Genomic DNA, 22,434 nt, shown 5'->3' on the forward strand with positions numbered 1-22,434 from the left:
CTTCAGGAAACCAGCCCAAAGCATAAGGTTGTCACTGTATGCAACCTCATTGCTTCTCTCCAACTGTCTCTTCTCATTCCACAGCAGGCAGAGAGCCAGGTGTGTCGGCCTATCAAGACAGAGGGGGGTGGTGGTGGTGTTCGGGTCAAAGGTGAACGTCCCAACCTGCACCTCCAGATCCCCCCGCCCTCAGGTTCTGTCTCCACCTCCTCTCAACCCAGCTCGGCGGAGAGCCCCTTCCCTTTCCACCCTGACTCGGGATCCTCTTCCACCTTCTTCCCTGACGGTCCTGTCAAGACCCCGGGCTCGGCATCGGCAGATATGCGGACAGATCCCTTTGCCAAGATGCCTCCCCAGTCACCCCACCCCTCCACCCCTTACTCCTCCCACCAGGCCGCCTCCAGCCCCATGCAGGGCCAGGCCTCTTCCTCAGGTTACCCCCACCCCGGGCCACAGGCCCCTCAGGGACACCCGGCTAGCCTTGGCCCCTTCGACATGCAGCCAGGGAATCCCCGGCGGGCTCAGCAGGTCGACCCCTTCTTCAGGCCGCAGCAACAGCAGATCCAGGGTCACCTGCCCCAGTCACAGCAGGGCTCTCAGGAGCACTTAGGCCCCCCAGAAAGCCCTCGGTCCAGGGGTGGAGGGCCCGGGGACTCTCCTCTCTTCTCCCCGCCCCACACCACCCACTATGGAGACCCATTCCGAGGCCAGCAGCAGGGGATGGGGCGTCCAGAATACGGTTCCTCCCCCTCCCAGGTGTCCTCGCCTTCTGGGATGGGACATGGGCAGTACAGGGCTGATATGAGCGGGGGACCCTCTCCCCGCTCCTCCTCCACGGGACGTCAGGACCTGAGTAACACGGGCTCCCCTGCAGGGATGCTGGACTCTGGGGATGGCTTGTTCAAGGCTCCCATGACACCACGGATGCACCAAGGAGAGAGTGGGGTGGTACTCCATCCCGGAGCCTCACCCAACCACCCCTCTGAGGGCTACCGCCAGTCCACTTCCACCCCGTTCCAGGACCCCTATGCCCAGCCTCCCCTCACCCCAAGGCCCCAGTCTGGGGACAGCTGCTCCCCCCTCCCCCAGCAGAGGCACTCCCAGACTCAGCAGGAGTCCTGCCCCAGGGTCCCCTCCAGCCCCCAGTCCCAGGGCAGCTCCCTCTCCCCCCTCACTCCTGGAGCCCCCTCCAACGACGCATTCTCTGTCCAGTCCCCAGCTTCCACCTCCCGCTTCCAGTCCCCTGACCCCTACTCCCGCCCCCCCTCACGCCCTCAGTCCAGGGACCCCTTCGCTGCTCTGCACAAGCCCCCCCGGCCCACCTCTGTTGCTCCCGAGGGCACCCCCAGCTTCAGAGGCTCACCTCACCCCAACCAGCCTCCCTCACTCCCCCCGTCGTCCACCCCTGTGGGGGACCCTCTCTCTGGGAAACCCTCTGGGCCGCATGGGTTCAGCCGGGGCCCCAACATAGCCTATCAAATGGCCCAGCAGCAGCAACAACTCCTCCAACAACATCAGCAACAACTCCAACAACAGCAACAACAGCAACAACTCCAACAACAACAACAACAGCAACAACTCCAACAACAACAACAACAGCAACAACTCCAACAACAACAGACTCAGACTATAGGTGCCGACTTCCACTCCAGGATGCCCCTCCAGCAGAACCCCACAGCCCCCCGCCCCCCGGAGGCACCTCACCCCCTGGGGGCTATGCCCGGTGCCCAGGAGATACCCGATATGTCAGCAGTTCAGGATCCTTCACTACTGGGCCTCAGCCCCTCTGAGTTGGAGAAGCACAGACAGGTACATGTTCTATTTGATGAGGATCTTTTATTCCACCACAGGGCTTCTGAATCCTTCAACATCTACAGGTAAATATTTGTCTTTTTTTTTGTCCTAACGACCTCTGGCCTGTATTTCTTATTTTCCTCTGATAGCGACAGAAACTGAGGGAGTTTTTGATCCGGCAGCAGATGCAGCGAAACTCAATCCGGCAGGAGAAAGAGGCTGCAGCAACCAGCAGTGCTGCCACCGGTTGGCCTGGAGGAGACATGGCAGCATATCAGCAAGACAAAGCCCACCGTGCTCCACCACCCTACCCACAGGTACACTGTTATGTCAACCAATGTCTGAAATCAACTTGAGTTGTGTTCAAAAATGTTTTGAAACTGGGAGGCAGTACCTGTCCAATAACAATGCTTTTTTGTCCTTCCCTATTGCAAAACATTTTGCTACAGTTAGCCTTACTGAAGCCTTCTCAGCGGGTTCTTAGTATTTTGTTTTAAATGCTCCTGAGGGGATTGATAGTTTTGAATTAATAGTAGGTCCTTGTTGTTTGTCCCTATAGGACCGTGCCGTTACTGCTGCTGGTGCCCAGGCATCATTGGCAGGGAAGATGCCCCATGCTGTGGGTCCCATGGATGTTGGCTGTCCGCCACCCCCAGGGACCCCTGCCATGATGGACCCCAACCAGCTCAGGTATGCACACATAGCTGTACATTGAAATAAATGCCATCCTGAGTTGTTTTCAGCAAAGATAACTTTTGTGCACAATACTTTCTCATTAGCTTGCTGTACATGTTTTGCATTTGTTGTCTGTATTTGTCTTTTGTAGACAACCAGGGCCACCCAACCCCCAGGGCATGTATGGTCGTCCTCAGTTCCCTGGGCAGTGGCAGCAGGGCCCAGGTCCCCGTCGCTTCCCTCAGCCTGGCATGGAGGGTGTGGGCCCCAGCCACCACCTCAACGCTCCCCTCAACATCCAGCAGGCCATGCAGCAGGGTATGGCTAACCCCCGTGGCCTGGTGCCTTGCCCTGGAGGGGAACCCATGCAGCCAAGCATGGACCCCGGAGGACCCCCACCACAGTTCATCGAGCTAAGGCACAACTCCCAGAGGCTGCCCCTGGGGCCCCAGATTCCCCAACGAGGGCCCCAGCAACGGCCCCCCCTCTACATCCCCCAGCAGCAGGAAATGGCCCCCAGCCAGTTTGTTCAGCATCCAGTGCCTCAAGGTATGGACCCTCAGACAGAGGGGGTCAGAGACTCACGGCTGGGGCTACAGCAGGGTAGTATGGGTCTATTAATGCCAAAGCAGAGCACTGGCTCTTCGCAGCAGCAACAACAACAACCCCATCTCCAATCCCAGACAGGCACTCCTCAGACCCCTAACACTCTCAGCTCTCACTCTGGGCAGCAGCACCAGACCTCCACAGAGACCCAGGCTGGAGCTCCAGGGGAATCTAGTGTTGATCTTCCCGAGCCTGACCTGGAGGACCCGTTTGCCCCCAAAGGGCTAGGAAATGCCCCCGGGGATGGAGGAGTGGAAGATGAGGATGATCTGGCTCTGGATCTAGACCCTGATAAGGGTGACGACGACCTGGGTAATCTTGACAACCTGGAAACCACAGACCCACACCTAGACGACTTACTCAACAGTGACGAGTTTGACCTGCTGGCTTATACGGACCCCGAGCTGGACCAAGGGGACCCCAAGGATGTGTTCTCGGACCAGCTGCGGTTGGTGGAAGCAGAGGGTGAAACTCCAGGTACCTTTGGGGCTCAGGACAACAAAGTGGAACAGAAACCAAAAGTTGAGCAAAACCCGACCCCAAACACAGGGGGTTCCATGACCTCCTCAACTCTCCATCCATCCTCCTCGGAGTCTGCTGTCACCTCCAGGATAAAGCTGGAGCCAGGCCAAGCTGTGGTGAAGGATGAGATTGGAGATGCTGTCTCCATGCTCCTTCAAACAAACAAACCCTCCACTCAACCAGAGAACCAGGGTGCTTCACTGAGCTCTGTGCGGTTAGGAGGGCTCCCATACCCTCTGCCGGGTCAGGCTGATTCATTATCCTCCATGGGGGAGGACCCCCTGGCGCTGCCCGACGGAGGGGGACAGCACTCCCCTGCCGTGGATCTAGACAAAGTTGAGAGCTCCCTGGAAGCCAGTGAGCTTCCCTTGCTGATCCAGGACCTGCTGGAGCACGAGAAGAAGGAGCTCCAGAAACAGCAGCAGCAACAGCAGCAGCTCAGCTCCCTCCACCAGGGGGCGATGGGGGGGCATATGGGAGGCCACCCCAACCCCCAGGGGGGCCCTGGACATATCATGCTGCCCCAGCACCACCGCCCCCCACCCCAGAGCATGATGGGACTGCCAGGTATGGTGCCACGCCCTCCACACCTTTTGCAGCAGCAAAGACTCATGGGACAACCTGGGATAACGCCGCAGCACATGGCTGCCATGGCTCAGCAACAAGGAGTGATGAGGGTGGGGCAGCCTGGTGGCATTCACCCAGGACTCAACCCTCAGAACCCTCAGCCGCAGCAGATTGTCAAACAGTCAGCTCTGGCTAATAACTTCTTCCCTGATAAAGGTAAATACATATGAGTTCTTGAGATTGTTTGAATCATGACGCTTTCCTTTCATATATTTGACCTGATGTTTCTGCTTGCTCACAGATCTAGACAAGTTTGTGACGGATGACATCATGGATCCCATCGCCAAGGCGAAGATGGTGGCACTGAAGGGCATCAAGAGAGTTTTGGCACAGGACCCAATGGGGGTTCCCTCTGGCATTAACAGGCAACAGGTCTCTCTGTTGGCCCAGAGACTAGCTTCAGCGCCAGGAACAGGAGACCCTCAGGGTCAACTCGCATCTGGTCCATCTAAGGTACAGTGTCACTTGTCCAAACATAACCAGGACAATATGTGTTCATAATATTTATTTTGCAAAGCAGATCAATTGCCATGGGATCTTCAAAACACAATCACTTGATTCGTTTAGTTAGTTATATATTTTGACTACTTTTTATTTTCAGGAAGGGGAATGCAGTGACCCAACACAATCAAGACCCAACCCTCCCCAGTTTGTACAAGGGATCATCAGTAAGTTCTACAAGTGTTTAATCTTTCTAATACTTAAATGTATTTCAGTTAGTTGATGTAGTCCAGTGTTTCCCATACCTCTCCTTGAGTACCCCCAGCCATTGCACATATTTGATATATTCCAGTACAAGCCAACCTGATTTGAATTGGTCAACTAATCACCCCCTGTTCTCCCTACCAGACGATGCAGAGCAGCACCAGTATGAAGAGTGGCTCCTGCACACCCAGCAGCTGCTGCAGATGCAGCTCAAGTTCCTGGAGGAGCAGATTGGAGCTCACCGCAAGTCCCGCAAGGCTCTGTGTGCCAAGCAGCGCACTGCCAAGAAGGCAGGCCGTGAGTTTGCCGAGGCTGACGCAGAGAAACTCAAACTGGTCACTGAGGAGCAAAGCAAGATCCAGAAACAGCTGGACCAGGTGGGGAAGAAACTCTGAAAATCCTTACCCTCTCCATCCATCCACCAACCCTCATGTTTCCAGTCTTAAGATGGTATTAGGCACCTGTTAACCCGTATCTCTTGTTGTGATTCAGGTGCGAAAGCAGCAGAAGGAACACACCAACTTGATTGCAGAGTACAGAAGCAAGCAGCAGCAGCACCAGCAGTGCTCTGGTCTCCTGGCCCCAGGGCCCTCTACTCAGGGGCCCCACAGTCTCTCCAAGATGCCTGGGCAGATGATGGGCCAGCAAGGGGCTCCTGTGATAAGCCAACCTCCAGGAATCATGCCCCAGGGAGGTATGCCCGTCCAAATGCCCCCACAGGGGCAGCTGTTCCTGGGAGGAGGCCAGCACCTTGGAACTCTGGGAGTTAGACATCCTGGTCCTCCTGGTGGTCCACCTGCAGTGTTCTTCCCCCAGGGTCCAGGAGGTGTCCAAGGAGCAGACCCAAGACTTCTCCAGGAGAGACAACACAGGATGCAGATCATTCAAAAACTACAACAACAACAGGCGATGATGCAAGGCCAGCAGCCCATGCCACATCCAGGTGGCCAAGCAGGTATGTTGCCACAATCACAGCCAGGCATAATGGGTAACCCTCTGATGGGTCAACAACCAAACCTCCAACAGGGAATGATGCCCAACCAGGCCATGTTGCCCCAGATTACAGTACCAGGCCAGGCTGTGCCCCAGCCACCGCAGACCCTGATGGGAGGGCAGCCTATGGACCAGCCTTTAGGCATGACGGGGGCCCAGACAGGTATACAGCAGCAACAGAGGCCTCAGCTCATGATGGGTGAGCAGGGAGTAGTGGGACCCTCTCAGCTCCACGGACTCAGAGGACCTGGCCAGGCCCAGCTCACACCTCAACAACAACAAATCCTGGCTCAGCGCATGTTGGCGCAGCAGCAACTGAAGCTACAGCAGCAGCAACAAGTGGCACAACAACAGCTCATTCAACCACCACCACAGGGCTTCATCAGCCAACCCAACCAGTCTCAAGACTCCCAGGTAGGACTCTCTCAACCTGCCACCCCAGGTCAAATGGGCTCTTCTCCAGCTTCAGCAGGGGGGAGCACTCGGGTCACCCCTCAACCAGCTGAGGTGCTGCAGCAGGGGGAGGGTGGCATCCTTAGTCCTATTTCTAGGACCCCTCCACAGCAGGGTGGACCTGGACCTTCAATCCCGGGACAGATGACCCAACCAGGGGCTTCTGCAGAGCAACAGGCGGCAGTGGGACAACAGCAGCAGTACATGGCCCAGAAGCAGCAGCCGGCATTACAGCAACAACAACCTCAAAATACTCAAGCTGGACTTCAACAGCAAGCAGGTTACCAACAGGTTGGCATGCATCCCCAAGTACAACAGCAGCAACCACAGCAGCAACAGCAGCTTCATCAACAAACGTCTTTACAGCGACAGAGTTCCCTCAATGCTGATCCCTCAAAGTCTGGTTTGGTCACCGTCAAGCAAGAAGGACAGCAGATGTGTTTCATGGCCCAACAACAACAGCAACAACGACAACAACAATTACAACAACATAATCTTATGCAGCAAGCCCAAGACCCAATTGGACAACAACAACAACATGACAGTATGGGCCAGATGCAGAATGTGATAGGTCAACAGAACCACCCTGGTCAGCCTCAACCTGTCCCTGGTATGCCAGGCCACCCTAGTCCCCAGCAACAGGCCCTCATGGCACAGCAGGCCCAGCAGCAAAAGCAGCAGGCCATGATGGGCATGCTGAGAACCCAGCAGCAGGTCATAATGCCTGGCCAGAGGCCTGGAGTTCCACCCGGTCAGATACGCACCCCAGTCAACATCCAAGCTATCATAGCCCAGAACCCCCAGCTCCGACACCTCACCCCCAACCAGCAGATCCAGCACATCCAGGCCATGATCCAACAGCGCCAGCTCCAACTGCAGCAACAACAACAGGGCCAGATGATGAGGCTCCAGGTGTGTCAGGGACAATCAGGGCAGATGAGGCCCCAGGGGCCCCCTGGTCTGGGGCAGCAGGTGGGACAGATCCAGAGAACGCCTGGAGGTCTGGAGGCCCAGCAGATGCACTATGGAGGAGCTCTGGGGAAACCAGGGGGATTGGGCTCCCCGCAACAACCAGGGATGATAGCCCCCGGCCATCCACCAGGCGTGGTGACTCCTCAGCTGCAGCAGCAAGGAATCATGGGACCTGTAGTCCAACAGCAGCAGCCAGGAGCCTCGCCTCAGTACGCCTTGAGTGTCCAACAGCAGCAGATGATGCAGCAACAGGCCCAACAACACCAGATGAGAGGCCAGCTGCCCATGACTCGCTCCCCCATGGGTCAGGTACGTGGTGGGCCCACCCAAGGCTGCCAGATCAGGCCCATGTCTCCCCGTCAGCCCCTGGCCAACTCCCCAGGAGACCCCCAGCGGCACGCCATGACACAGGGGTTGGGGATGCGTCAACCCAACCCAAACCAAGTCATGCAACACCAGCAACAACAGCTCCACATGGCTCAAAAACGCTTCCAGGGCTCTCCCTCCCACGCAGGCTCGCTTGCAGGATCCTCAGTCCAGAAACCGGAAGCAGGCATGAGCCCAGCTACCCCAGGCATGCCACACTCCACCCACGTTGCCTCTCCGTCTGTAACCGACGGGGCAGCTGGGAAACGTAGTCCTTACAGTCAGAGCAAGCCCTCTCCTCTCAGGTCACCTGGAGCTTCCAAGAGTCCCCTGGACTACCCTGGTCTTAAGGCCGAAAGTGGCGACACAACCCAGAGTCAAGTCCCCCCGAATAGACTTTCGCCTCAGAAGGGCGAGAATGGACTGCAACAGCATCCACAACAGGGCTCAGTGAACCAGGATGGTCCTCAACCTCCATCAGGCTCAAGAGAGGGAACTCTGTGTAAGATGACACTACAGAACATCAAACAGGAGCCCAGAGAGTTGACTTGTGACGGGGAAGGAAGTAGTGGTCCTCACTCTGGGGCCATCAAAAGGGAGGTGACTGGGGAGCCGGTTGGAGGGTTTGGTAACAATGGTCCTGGACTAGGAGGGGACCCTGGAGCCCACATCCCTAGGACTGAGACAGGACAACAGCTACTGCAGAAGCTTCTGAGGACCAAGAATCTGCAGCTGGCCGCTCAGAGGCCCTCTGAGGGCATCCACAATGAGATAAACGGACACATCAACAGCAAGCTGGCCATGCTGGAGCAGAAACTACAGGGGACTCCACGCAATATGGAGGTGAGTCGGATATATCCTGTCCGTTACAGATGTCTTTCTTCTCCATGTTGAAAACTAGTAGGTACTAGTCATAGAAATAGACTTGAGCCCTATTTGGACAGGTTTAGTTTTACTGGGGGAGGTCGGGTAATGTAATTACGTTCACAAAAGACGACATCTGTACATATTGTCCGGTCCGAATCTGCCATGTCAGTCATTTTTACTTGGCATGGAGGTTATTATTCCCCCAAAAAGCTGCTGTTTTTCATCAAACTCCAAGGTCCTTATCCCGTCCCTGTGTTTTGAGGCATATTAGAGTTTAACCGGTGTTGCACACAATTTGGGTAAGAACATGGGAACATATTGATGCTTAAAACAGTGCTATGGATGCCTACAGATCTACAGATCCTACAATGAATTGCTTAATTGCTTTTGTTTGTCTCAGGATCTGCAGTCCATCACAAAGAGGGCTCCTGTTGCCAAGGCAAAGCGATCCAACAAGCCTGGAGAACGAGCACCCCAGTCCCGTAAGAAGAAGAAAGAGGAGATTGGGAAGAGCACTGAGGCCCTGATGAAACAACTGAAACAGGTAACACCTTTTCTTACTGAAACGTAGTGTGACACTTGAATTTAATGAAAGGGTGGAACTGTATATATTTTTTTCAATTAATGTGTGATGAAAAAACAACTTTATTTACACAGTACATGTTTGGTAGGATGCCACTGTTGACAGTAATACCTAATGTGGCTTGTTTTGTTGCTGTGACAAAAACGTAACCATTTTGTCATTCTTTTCTTCCAGGGCCTTTCTCTCCTTCCCCTGATGGAGCCCTCCATCACTGCCAGTCTGGACCTGTTCGCCCCCTTCGGCAGCAGCCCAGCCAACGGCAAGGCCCAGCTCAAGGGCTCCTTTGGAAATGCATTACTGGGGAACATCCCAGACTACTACTCTCAGCTGCTCACCAAGGTATGTTCCGTTAAGCAACCTGATGTGTACAGCATGGACTTACTGTTGTGGTCCAAATTTCCAGCTGCATATTGCTCTTGATGCAGGAGTATTAGTGTGTATACTGAACAAAACTATAAAAGCAACATGCAACAATTTCAACGATTTTACTGAGTTACAGTTTATAAAAGGAAATCAGTAAATTTAAATAAATTCCTAATCAATGGATTTCACATGACTTGGCAGGGGCAGAGTGCATGGCTGGGCCTGGGAGGGCCCTACCGCTGGGGAGCTAAGCCCAGCCAATCAGAATGAGTTTTTCCCCACAAAAGGGCTTTATTACAGACAGAAATACTCCTCAGTTTCATCAGCTGTCTGGGTAGCTGGTTCCAGACGATCCCGCAGGTAAAGAAGACGGATGTGGAGGTCCTGGGCTGGCGTGGTTACGCGTGGTCTGCGGGTTGTGAGGCCTGTTGGATGTACTGCCAAATTCTCTAAAATGATGTCGGAGGAAATTAACATTCAATTCTCTGGCAAAAGCTCTGGTGGACATTCCTGCAGTCTGCATGCCAATTGCACGCTCCCTCAACTTGAGACATCTTTGGTGTTGTGTGACAAAACTGCAGATTTTAGTGTGGCCTGTTATTGTCCTCAGCACAAGGTGCACCTGTGTAATGATCATGCTGTTTAAATCAGCTTCTTCATATGCCACAGCTGTCAGGTGCATGGATTATCTTGGCAAAGTAGAAATGCTCACTAACGGGGATATAAACACATTTGTGCACCAAATTTGAGAGAAATGTGCCTTTTGTGCATATGAAACATTTCTGGGATCTTTTTATTTCAGCTCATAAAACATGGGACCTACACTTTACATGTTGTGTTTCTATTTTTGTTCAGTATGTATTCACTCGCCCAGCAACTAAGTTTAAGAAGATGTGCATATGACAACAAGCACTTTTATTGCTCTCAATTATCCCACTGTCAACTGTGTAACCTTGGCTAACCCTATATCCTAACAGAGTAACCTTAGTAATCCACCGACACCCCCGTCTTCCCTGCCCCCCACACCACCCCCCTCGGTGCAGCACAAATTGCTCAACGGGGCTACAGCTGTGGAGGAGCTGACTGAGGAACAGGAAACAGAGGACACTATGGGTAAGAAGATTATTTTATTTATCTTTATTAAAAATAAAATCACACTTAAGTCAAATCAAATCAAATTTATTTATATAGCCCTTCGTACATCAGCTGATATCTCAAAGTGCTGTACAGAAACCCAGCCTAAAACTCCAAACAGCAAGCAATGCAGGTGTAGAAGCACGGTGGCTAGGAAAAACTCCCTAGAAAGGCCAAAACCTAGGAAGAAACCTAGAGAGGAACCAGGCTATGTGGGGTGGCCAGTCCTCTTCTGGCTGTGCCGGGTGGAGATTATGACAGAACATGGCCAAGATGTTCAAATTTTCATAAATGACCAGCATGGTCGAATAATTAATAAGGCAGAACAGTTGAAACTGGAGCAGCAGCACGGCCAGGTGGACTGGGGACAGCATGTCAGGTAGTCCTGGGGCATGGTCCTAGGGCTCAGGTCCACCGAGAGAAGGAGAGAATTAGAGAACGCACACTTAGATTCACACAGGACACCGAATAGGACAGGAGAAGTACTCCAGATATAACAAACTGACCCTAGCCCCCCGACACAAACTACTGCAGCATAAATACTGGAGGCTGAGATAGGAGGGGTCAGGAGACACTGTGGCCCCATCCGAGGACACGCCCGGACAGGGCCAAACAGGAAGGATATAACCCCACCCACTTTGCCAAAGCACAGCCCCCACACCACTTAAGTCTCCCTTCTGAACGTCTGTGGGGTTTTGTACAGCCACCCCACAATTCAGGTAGTGAATTGTGTAATCTAAAACCCTCAGCAATTTTGTGTTCCCATCCGGCTCGAAGGACCAATGTAAGGGTTTTGTAGAGTGCAGTCTGACTTGATGAGCAGCTGAACAGTATGTTAATAGTTGTATCTCTATAATTTGCCTGTAGATTCTGTGACTGAGGAGGTGAAGAGTGTGGATATTTTAGCTGCGCTCCCCACCCCACCTCACAACCAGAACGAGGACATCAGGTATGATACAGAGCCTGTCTGAATCCTGCGTCTCTGCGTGACATGTACCGTATCAGTGACGGCTGTGTTAGTGATTTAAAGCGTTTTGAAGGAGGATAGGTGAAAATACATTTGAGAAAATAACTTTTTAAATTGCCTAAGCCAATGGGATGACATGCTTTTATTGGGATCACATTGCTGTTACTGTTTTAAACTTTCCCTCAATATTTTGAGGGCGACCATCCTCCTCTACTTCTCTGCCATGTATATTACCTCCCATTATATTACCCAGTGTGGCCTTTAGACTGACCAACTGTATTTTCCAGGATGGAGAGCATAACTTTTGCTCTCAATACTAAAAATGTACTCCAATAATAATGAGTAGTTATTTACTATGACGTTAATCTCAGACATGACCTTCCCTGTATCGTTCAGGATGGAAAGTGATGAGGACAGCGATGCTCCAGATAGTATTGTCCCAGCGTCCTCTCCTGAGTGTGACTTAGGTGACGAGGCGCTACGCTTCCCTCGCTTCCGAGAACCCAAAGAGGAGGAGATGGAGAGATCCATCTCCCCTACCATACCACTCATCACCCGCACTGCCATCCCTGGTAGGACCACTATACAGGCATAAAAAATATATTTGTTGAAAATGCACTTATTGTAGGTGATTCTTGAGCATCTAAGAGCATTGCTCAATAACTAAAATACTTGAAAATGTACATAAAACAAATATTTGGACTATCACTTCTGAAATAACTTACTTATGGATTCACTCTGTCTTGCCAGTCCACGTCACCTTTTTTCTGTCCTTGTCCAGTGTTTCCAGAGAACCAGCCGTTTGAAGCAGCTGTTGGCAAGGCGGTGTCTACAACCAACCCCTGGAACAAAGCAAAGAGCAACGAGGTTGCTGTGACCTTCACACTGTCCTCCGCAGCAGCCAAGGTACCGAGCTAACCCCCTTCCATCCTTACACCCCTTTCCTACCCACTCTCATTTTCACTTCAACCCCTCTCCTATCTAGACTGGTCCCATATCAGTTTGTGCTGTCTTGCCAACTCCTATGGTAATTGTTGCATCATGTTTGGCAATATGACACAAACCGATGTGGCACCAGGCGATCTCCTGCCTGAACTGAACCATGAACTGTGTGTCATTGAAAACAACCAAGATCTTGATTGATTGGTTGACGTATATTTCTCTAGAATCTGAACCATGTGATGGTGGTGGTGGCTCAGCTGCTGCACATACGGATGCCTGGTTCCTATGAGGTAGCTTTCTCTCCCAGCCCAGGCAGGGCAGGAGCCTCAGGACCCGGCAAAGAACCCGTACAACCAGGTACTGGACCTCCAGCTGACTTGTATTATATTTATCTTCACACTTAAAAAGTCCCAAATATAATGTAGATACAATGTTGTTACCTACTAAATATTGATCTAACCAGAAACCTAAGGTTTAGCAAGAAGGATAAGCTCATCCTGAGTTTAAAGTTTATCCAGGTTGAATTTACCCCGTCTTACTTTGGAGAACATGGTTAGCTAGATAAATGTATTGGAGAAACAGAACAAAAAATGGTCAGATACATTTATTGATAAAACCAATCACGGTAACAGTGAAGTCTCCCCTCAGGTGCCCTGTGTGTGAAGACTGGCGGTATAGAAGGTAGTTCACCCAGCCAGAATGCAGAGTGGCTGAGACAGTTTGATATTTCTCTGCCAGGCTGCACTCTGAAGAAACAGGTGGACATCCTCTCACTCATCAAACAGGTACGTCCCACTGCATTCTATTTATTTCAGGAATGGGATATTTCCTGATTAATCTGAAAGGCTTACTTTTTTATATTTATTCTCCAATAATATAGAATCAATCAATCACATGTATTTATAAAGTTATACAGAAACCCAGCCTAAAACTCCAAACAGCAAGCAATGCAGATGTAGAAGAACGGTGGCTAGGGAAAACTCCCTAGGAACCTAGGAAGGAACCTAGAGAGGAACCAGGCTCTGAGGGGTGGTCAGTCCTCTTCTGGCTGTGCTGGGTGGAGATTATAACAGAACATGGCCAAGATGTTCAAATGTTCATAGATGACCAGCAGGGTCAAATAATAATAATCACAGTGGTTGTAGAGGGGGCAACAAGTCAGCGCCTCAGGAGTAAATGTCAGTTGGTTTTTCATAGCCGAGCATTCAGAGTTTGAGACAGCAGGTGCGTGTGGTAGAGAGATTCGAAAACAGCAGGTCTGGGACAAGGTGGCACATCCGGTGAACAGGTCAGGGTTCTATAGCCACAGGCAGAACAGTTGAAACGGGAGCAGCAGCACGACCAGACGGACTGGGGACAGCAAGGAGTCATCAGGCCAGGTAGTCCTGAGGCATGGTCCTAGGGCTCAGGTCCTCCGGGAAGAGAGGGAGAGCGAGATAATTAGAGGGAGCATACTTAAATTCACACAGGACACCAGATAAGACGGGAGAATTACACCAGATATAACAGACTGACCCTTGCCCCCTGACACATGAACTATTGTAGCATAAATACTGGAGGCTGAGACCGGAGGGGTCGGGAGACACTGTGGCCCCATCTGATACCCCCGAACAGGGCCAACCAGGCAGTTGCACAGCCCCCACACCACTAGAGGGATATCAACAGACCACCAACCTACTACCCTGAGACCAGGTTGAGTAAAGCCCACGAAGATCACCACCGCATGAGCCCAAGGGGGCACCAACCCGGACAGGAAGATCACGTCAGTGACTCAACCCTCCTAGGGATGGCATGGAAGAGCACTAGTAAGCCAGTGACTCAGCCCTCGTAGTAGAGTCAGTTTAAATAGTCAGTTTAAAAGTAAAACTTTTACCGCCATCCACTTCTTTATGTCTGAAACACAAACTTCCACGGTAGGCAATTTTGGGGCTTCACCGTGTTTCATCGAAATGTACAGCTGTGTATCGTCCACATAGCAGTGAAAGTTAACATTATGTTTCCGAATGACAACACCAAGAGGTAAAATATATAGTGAAAACAATAGTGGTCCTAAAACGGAACCTTGATGAACACCGACATTTACAATTGATTTGTCAGAGGACAAACCATCCAGAGAGACAAACTGATATCTTTCCGACAGATAAGATCTAAACCAGGCAAGAACTTGTCCGTGTAGACCAATTAGGGTTTCCAATCTCTCCAAAAGACTGTGGTGATTGATGGTGTCAAAAGCAGCTCTAAGGTCACGAGGACAGATGCAGAGCCTTGGTCTGACGCCATTAAAAGGTAATTTACCACCTTCACGAATGCAGTCTCAGTGCTATGATGGGATCTAAAACCAGACTGTTGAAGCGTTTTCAAAAACATTATTTGTCTTCAGGAAGGCAGTGAGTTACGCGCAACAGCGTTTTCATTTTTTTTTTAGAGGAATGGGAGATTCGTTTAAGGCCGAATTTAGTGTTTTTACAATTTCTGGGTCAAAATGTGGCTTTTTCAAGAGATGTATTATTGCCACGGCTACATCCGGTGGATTGGTAGTCGTTTGCTATGTTCAGCGTAGGAGGGCCAATCACAGGAAGCAGCTCTTTCAGTAGTTTATTTGGATTTGGGTCCAGTATGCAACTTCAAGATTTAGAGGCCATGACTATTTTCATGAATGTGTCAAGAGATATAGAATTAAAAAACTTGTCTCCATTGATTCTAGGTCCTGGCAGTGTTGTGCAGACTCAGGACAACTGAGTCTGCAGACCTATCGCTACGCCAACATCCTTATCCTGATCACATCCCTGTACAGTCTCCCTATGATATAACCTTGTATATTTATGATGTAGCTATATTTAAACAACAAGGCCAGAGGGGGTGTGGTATATGGCCAATATACCACGGCTAAGGGCTGTTCTTATGCACGACGCAACGCGGAGTGCCTTAATGCTATTATAAACTGGTTACCAACATAATTAGAACAGTAAAAATGTTTTGTCATACCTGTGGTATATGGTCTGATATACCACGGCTGTCAGCCAATCAGCATTCAGGGCTTGAAATACCCAATTTATCATTATATTTTAGCTCAAATATGTTAATAGTATGCTCATATAAATCTGTGCTTGTCTATACTTAACATTCCAAAAATGACCCTTTATCCCTTATTATGTAAAATCCTTTGAGCATCTGGAAATAGCTATATACAGTGCCTTTTAAAAGTATTCACCTCCCTTGGTGTTTTTTCCTATTTTGTTGCATTACAGCCTGTAATTTTATGATTTTTATGTAATGGACATACACAAAATAGTCCAAATTGGTGAAGTGGAATAAAAAAATAATAAAAAAAAATAAAAGGAAAAGAGGTGGGTGTATATGTATTCACCCCTTTGCTATGAAGCGCCTAAATAAGATCTGGTGCAACCAGTTACCTTCAGAAGTCACATAATTAGTTAGATTACACACAGGTGAACTTCATCTAAGTGTCATATGATCTCAGTGTATATATACACCTGTTCTGAAAGGCCCCAGAGTCTGCAACACTACTAAGCAAGGGGCACCACCAAGCAAGCGGCACCATGAAGACCAAGTAGCTCTCCAAACAGGTCAAGGGCAAAGTTGTGAAGAGGTACAGATCAGGGTTGGGTTATAAAAAAATATCAGAAACTTTGAAAATCCTACAGAGCACCTTTAAATCCATTATTTAAAACATGGAAAGAATATGGCACCAAAACAAACCTGCCAAGAGTGGGCTGCCCACCAAAACTCACGGACCAGGCAAGGAGGGCATTAATCAGAGGGGCAACAAAGAGACCAAAGATAACCTTGATAACCTCCACAGCAGAGATTGGAGTATCTGTCCGATTCCAGTATCTGACCACTTTAAGCCGTTCACTCCACAGAGCTGGGCTTTACGGAAGAGTGGCCAGAAAAAAAGACATTGTTAAAGAAAAAGTAAGCAAACACATTTGGTGTTTGCCAAAAGGTTTATGGGAGGCTCCCCAAACATATGGAAGAAGGTACTCTGGTCAGATGAGACTAAAATTGAGCTTTTTGGCCATTAAGGAAAACGCTATGTCTGGCTCAAACCCAACATCTCATCACCTCGACTTTTCTATCTGAGTTTTGAATCAACCTGATGGCAGCATCATGCTGTGGGGATGTTTTTCATCGGCAGGGACTGGTAAACTGGTCAGAATTGAAGGAATGTTTGATGGTGCTAAATACAGGGAAGTTCTTGAGGGAAACCTGTTTCAGTCTTCCAGAGATTTGAGACTGGGACGGAGGTTCACCTTCCAGCAGGACAATGACCCTAAGCAAACTGCTAAAGCAATACTCGAGTTCCATGTCTTGGAATGGCCTAGTCAAAGCGCAGACCTCAATCCAATTGAGAATCTGTGCTATGACTTAAATATTGCTGTACACCAGCGGAACCCATCCAACTGGAGAAGTTTTGCCAAAAATGAAGAATGGGCAAAAATCGCAGTGGAAAGATGTGCCAAGCTTAGAGACACAGCCCAAGAGACTTGCTGCAAAAGGTGACTCTACAAAGTATTGACTTTGGGGGGGTGAATAGTTATGTACGCTCAAGTTTTCTGGTTTTTGTCTTTTTTGTTTTCACAATAAAAAAAATATTTTGCATCTTCAGTGGTAGGCATGTTGTGTTAATCAAATGATACAAAATTCCCCAAAATCCAGGTTGCAAGGCAACAACATAGGAAAAAAGTCACTGTAAATCCAATCAATTACTATTAGTCTGGTTAGCTGGAGACCTTTGCACAGGCTTTCTTTTTGTCAGTGACCGGGAGATGATCCCTAAAAACACTTTCATTTCTCTCTCAGGAGTTGCCGGAGCAGGAGGACAAACCGGTTCAGCACTGTTATACAACTAACGTGTCTGACCTGGATGTACACCACCTTCCCGTCATCCCTGTTGAAGACTCCCCGCCCTCCTCTCCTTCTCCTCCACCTCCTGCCCCTGCTCTTACTAGTGAGCCTGAGACTGAGCCTCCAACCCAGCCATCCTCCCCCTCCACCACCCAGCCAGCCTCCCCCTCCACCACCCAGCCAGCATCTCCCTCTCAAGCTCCCTCCAGCCCTGCTCAGACCACCATTCAGGTCAAAACAGAGCCTGGCACCACCACTGTTCAGATCAAAATGGAGCCTGACGCTGAAGCCATCCTTCCTCCTCCTGATGCTAATGCTGAGGCAGACTATGATGCCAAGCCTGCTGACCAGCCAGCCCCACAGAACATCCCCACCTCCCCAACCCCCAGCCTGGAGGTGACCTCCCCCAAGGTCAAGCACCGCAGCAGGCCCCTCTCCCCCGACCCTGAGGAGATGGTGGTCCGGCCCAAGGTGAAGAAGTGGAAGGGCCTCCGCTGGAAGCGTCTCCAGATCGTCATCACCATCCGTAAAGGAGGTTCCAAGAAGGAGAGCAGCCGCGGGGTCTCAGAGCTCATGGAGCGTCTCCGCATCACCCTGAGGCCTGACAAGCTGCCCCGGGACAAACGCAAGTGCTGCTTCTGCCACGAGGAGGGCGATGGCGCCACAGACGGCCCCGCCAGGCTCCTCAACATCGATGTGGACCTGTGGGTTCATCTCAACTGCGCCCTGTGGAGCACGGAGGTGTACGAGACGCAGGGAGGCGCACTGATGAACGTAGAAATGGCGTTGAGGCGCGGTCTCCGCACCCGCTGTGCCTGCTGCCAGAAGACTGGTGCTACCAACAGCTGCAACCGCCTGCGCTGCCCCAACGTCTACCACTTCACCTGCGGCATCCGGGCCCGCTGCATGTTCTTCAGGGACAAGACCATGCTGTGCACCCAACACAAACTGAAAGGACCCAGCGAGGAGGAGCTGACGGGCTTCGCCGTGTTCCGGCGCGTTTACATCGAGAGAGACGAGGTCAAGCAGATCGCCAGTATCTTACAACGCGGCGACCGCATCCACCTGTTCCGCGTAGGTGGCCTCATCTTCCACGCCGTGGGCCAGCTGCTGCCGTCTCAGATGCAAGCCTTCCACTCCCCGACCGCCATCTTCCCCGTGGGCTTCGAGGCTACCAGGATCTACTGGAGCACGCGGGTGCCTAACCGCCGGTGTCGGTATCGTTGCCGTATCAGCGAGACGGAGGGAAAGCCGATGTTCGAGGTACGGGTGCTGGAGCATGGACAGGAGGACCTGCACTACCGCGACACCAGCCCAGAAGGTACATTCTTAAAGTCTGTCCCCACACCCTGCTCTGGCTGCCGCTCTGTGTTGAAATGTGTAGTCACAGAACTGACCACAGTTCAGGTTAATATGTCTAAATTGCCTTTAATTCAGAATTTCATTGCAATCCCAGCCATTTCTGTAATTTAAATTAAATTGACTCCACCTCTGCTATTTACTAATCTGGTCTATAACCATGTCCTGTGTTTCCTCTAGGTATCTGGGACAGAGTGGTTCAGTCTGTAGCTAAGCTGAGAGAAGAGTCTGCCATGCTGAAACTGTTCACTGATCACGTGAAGGCAGAGGAGATGTACGGCCTCACTGTCCACGCCGTGCTGCGCATCACTGAGTCGGTAAGAAGTCCTAAGGGAAAGCGGCATCGCCATTTTGTTTTTCCCTTCTGCTCTCATTTGTTTCCATAATATCAATGTCTGTGTCTCCAATGTCACCCTATTAAGCCATACAGTGCCCTACTTTGAGTCCTTTCGACCAGAGTCACCAGGACTTTGGTTAACAGTAGTGCACTGTAGAGGAAATAAGGTTTCATCTGAGAGAGAGACAATGTTATTTCATCGTTAACTTCACTAACATCCTGTGTGTTACATTATCAGTTGCCTGGAGTGGAGAACTGCCAGAACTATGTGTTCCGTTATGGTCGCCACCCTCTGATGGAGCTGCCCCTTATGATCAACCCCACTGGCTGCGCCCGTTCCGAACCCAAGATCCTCACACACTGCAAGAGGTAAGAATGCAGTATAGTCCTCCACAGATTGTTATTGTACTGTAGAGAGAAACTGCAGGTAGGATCAAGATCCTCTTGCACTGCAAGATGTAAGACTGCAATATACTATTCCAAATAGATCTATAGTAATAGTTATATTATAAACTGGGTGGTTCGAGACCTGAATGCTGATTGGCCGAAAGCCGTGGTATATCAGACCGTATACTGCGAGTAGGACAAAACAGGTATTTTAACTGTAAAAATGTACAGTGCATTCAGAAAGTATTTAGACCTCTTCCCCTTTCACTCATTTTGTTACGTTACAGCCTTATTCTAAAATGGATCAACATTTACAAAAAGTATCATCAGTTCACACACACAATACCCCATAATGACAAAGCGAAATGTTTTTTTTTGCAAATTTATAAAAAATAAACATACCTTATTTACATAAGTATTCAGACCCTTTGCTATGAGACTCGAAATTGAGCTCAGGGACATCCTGTTTCCATTGATCATCATTGATGTTTCTACTGCTTGATTGGAGTCCACCTGTGGTAAATTAAATTGATTGGACATGATTTGGAAAGGCAAACACCTGTCTATATAAGGTCCCACAGTTGACAGTGCATGTCGGAGCAAAACCAAGCCATGACGTTGAAGGAATTGTCTGTAGCGCTCTGACAGGATTGTGTCGAGGAAAAGATCTGGGGAAGTGTACCAAAACATTTCTGCAGTATTGAAGGTACCCAAGAATACAGTGGGCTCCATCATTCTTAAATGGAAGAAGTTTGGAACCACATAGACCCTTCCTAGATCAGGTAGGTGACCAAAAATGCAATGGTCACTCTGACAGAGCTCCAGAGCTCCTCTGTGGAGCACTCAATCAGGCCTTTATGGTAGAGTGGCCAGACGGAAGCCACTCCTCAGTAAAAGACACATGACAGCCCGCTTGGAGTTTGCCAAAAGGCACCTAAAGGACTCAGACCATGTGTAACAAGATCCTTTGCTCTGATGAAACCAAGATTTAACTCTTGGCTAAAATACCAAGTGTCACGTCTGGAGGAAACCTGGTACCATCCCTACGGTGAAGCATGGTGGTGGCAGCATCATGCTGTGGGGATGTTTTTCAGTGGCAGGGACTGGGAGACTAGTCAGGATCGATGGAAAGCTGAACAGAGCCAAGTACAGAGATATCCTTGATGAAAACCTGCTTCAGAGCGCTCAGGACTGGGGTGAAGGTTCACCTTCCAACAGGACAATGACCCTAAGCACACAGCCAAGACAACGCAGGAGTGGCTTTGGGACAAGTCTCTGAATGTCCTTGAGTGGCCCAGCCAGAGCCTGGACTTGAACCCAATCGAACATCTCTGGAGAGACCTGAAAATAGCTGTGCAGCGACGCTCCCCATCCAACCTGACAGATCTGCAGAGAAGAATGAGAGAAACTCCCCAAATACAGATGTGCCAAGCTTTTAGTGTCATATCCAAAAAGACTCCAGGCTGTAATCGCTGCCAAAGGTGCTTCAACATTGTACTGAGTAAAGGGTCTGAATACTTATGTAAATGTGATATTTCAGTTTTTCCTCTGTAATACATTTGGAAAAATGTCTAAACCTGTTTTTGCTTTGTCATTTTGTGGTATTGTGTTTTAGCTTGACGAGAGGAGATAACAATGTTATTCCATTTTAGAATGAGGCTGTAACTTAAATGTGGAAAATGTTATAGGGTCTGAATACTTTCTGAATGCACTGTACGTTGGTAACCAGTTTATAATAACAATAAGGCACCTTGGGGGTTTGTGGTATATACTCCGCGTTGTGTCGTGCCTAAGAACAGCCCTTAGCCGTGGTATGTTGGCCATATACCACATCCCCTCATGTGTTTTATCAAATGTTGTCATACTGAGCAGTGAAACTAGTAGTTTCTTAGTAGTAAACTAACAAGTCTAAACTGAATGATTGACATGATGACTGTGCAGACTGACTCTGATCTAGTTCTGTGTCTCTCTCTCTTAGGCCTCACACCCTGAACAGTACGTCCATGTCCAAGGCCTACCAGAGCACCTTCACTGGCGAGATCAACACCCCCTACAGCAAGCAGTTTGTCCACTCCAAGTCCTCCCAGTACCGGCGCCTGAAGACCGAGTGGAAGAACAACGTCTACCTGGCCCGGTCCCAGATCCAGGGCCTGGGGCTATACGCTGCCAAGGACCTGGACAAACACACCATGGTCATCGAGTATATAGGAACCATCATCCGCAACGAGGTGGCCAACCGCCGCGAGAAGATCTATGAGGAACAGGTGGGTGGCTCTTGAGTAGTAGTCTAGGTAGTTGACTAGTAGTAGCAGACAATAGTCTTTGTTTTCTTTGTTTATTTGGATCCCCATTAGCTGTGATCAATTGTTTATTGATTTTACACACAAACTGAATAAGAAGGTTAAAAGGTTGTAATATCTTTGTCCATAAGGTATCAGTGGATCGGAAATGTTTACATGACCTCTCTTCCTGCTTCTTTTCTTCTAGAACCGTGGGATCTACATGTTCCGCACCAATAACGAGCATGTAATCGATGCCACTCTGACCGGCGGTCCTGCTCGGTAAGTGTTGGGTCTATTTTTTTCTTTCATATTATGCTTGTTTGTCCCTGTCTCACCCTGTTTTCCTCTTCAGCTATGTCAACCACTCCTGTGCCCCCAACTGTGTTGCCGAGGTGGTGACGTTTGACAAAGAGGACAAGATCATCATCATCTCCAGTCGCCGGATCCCCAAGGGAGAAGAGGTGAGACACAGAGCCCTGGTCACGCAGTATACCGTTTTTGTACCACTGTGTACATAATATACAGTTTCCTTCACTGATTTAGTCGTTTAAATCTTAACTGGCTCTTTAGAGGGTCTTGGTTGTGTTACTGTAAAGCATGTTTGGACAACTGAACCAGATTTTATACATGT

General features: G+C 49.9%; 1 protein-coding gene across 6 annotated transcripts in view; it reads left to right on the forward strand.

Annotated features, from left to right (window-relative positions):
• Positions 1-22,434, forward strand: part of LOC139416829 (histone-lysine N-methyltransferase 2D-like) — a 47,895-nt gene that overhangs the window by 22,515 nt on the left and 2,946 nt on the right. For 3 of the 6 annotated variants that reach the window (XM_071165916.1, XM_071165919.1, XM_071165917.1), the window contains exons 27-48: positions 85-1,809; positions 1,944-2,111; positions 2,354-2,484; positions 2,621-4,380; positions 4,466-4,677; positions 4,826-4,892; positions 5,074-5,306; positions 5,422-8,556; positions 8,981-9,124; positions 9,338-9,502; positions 10,504-10,639; positions 11,528-11,609; positions 12,024-12,199; positions 12,409-12,533; positions 12,794-12,926; positions 13,218-13,354; positions 17,394-18,759; positions 18,978-19,114; positions 19,373-19,503; positions 21,479-21,785; positions 22,009-22,082; positions 22,156-22,264. In XM_071165916.1, the coding sequence (XP_071022017.1) occupies positions 85-1,809; positions 1,944-2,111; positions 2,354-2,484; positions 2,621-4,380; positions 4,466-4,677; positions 4,826-4,892; positions 5,074-5,306; positions 5,422-8,556; positions 8,981-9,124; positions 9,338-9,502; positions 10,504-10,639; positions 11,528-11,609; positions 12,024-12,199; positions 12,409-12,533; positions 12,794-12,926; positions 13,218-13,354; positions 17,394-18,759; positions 18,978-19,114; positions 19,373-19,503; positions 21,479-21,785; positions 22,009-22,082; positions 22,156-22,264 (10,653 nt within the window). The remainder of the gene's footprint in view (positions 1-84; positions 1,810-1,943; positions 2,112-2,353; positions 2,485-2,620; positions 4,381-4,465; positions 4,678-4,825; positions 4,893-5,073; positions 5,307-5,421; positions 8,557-8,980; positions 9,125-9,337; positions 9,503-10,503; positions 10,640-11,527; positions 11,610-12,023; positions 12,200-12,408; positions 12,534-12,793; positions 12,927-13,217; positions 13,355-17,393; positions 18,760-18,977; positions 19,115-19,372; positions 19,504-21,478; positions 21,786-22,008; positions 22,083-22,155; positions 22,265-22,434) is intronic. The other 3 variants (XM_071165920.1, XM_071165922.1, XM_071165921.1) reach the window with 2 other exon arrangements.

The sequence above is a fragment of the Oncorhynchus clarkii genome, chromosome 9, assembly GCF_045791955.1.
Source record: "Oncorhynchus clarkii lewisi isolate Uvic-CL-2024 chromosome 9, UVic_Ocla_1.0, whole genome shotgun sequence".
In the NCBI taxonomy this organism is placed as follows: Eukaryota; Metazoa; Chordata; class Actinopteri; order Salmoniformes; family Salmonidae; genus Oncorhynchus; species Oncorhynchus clarkii.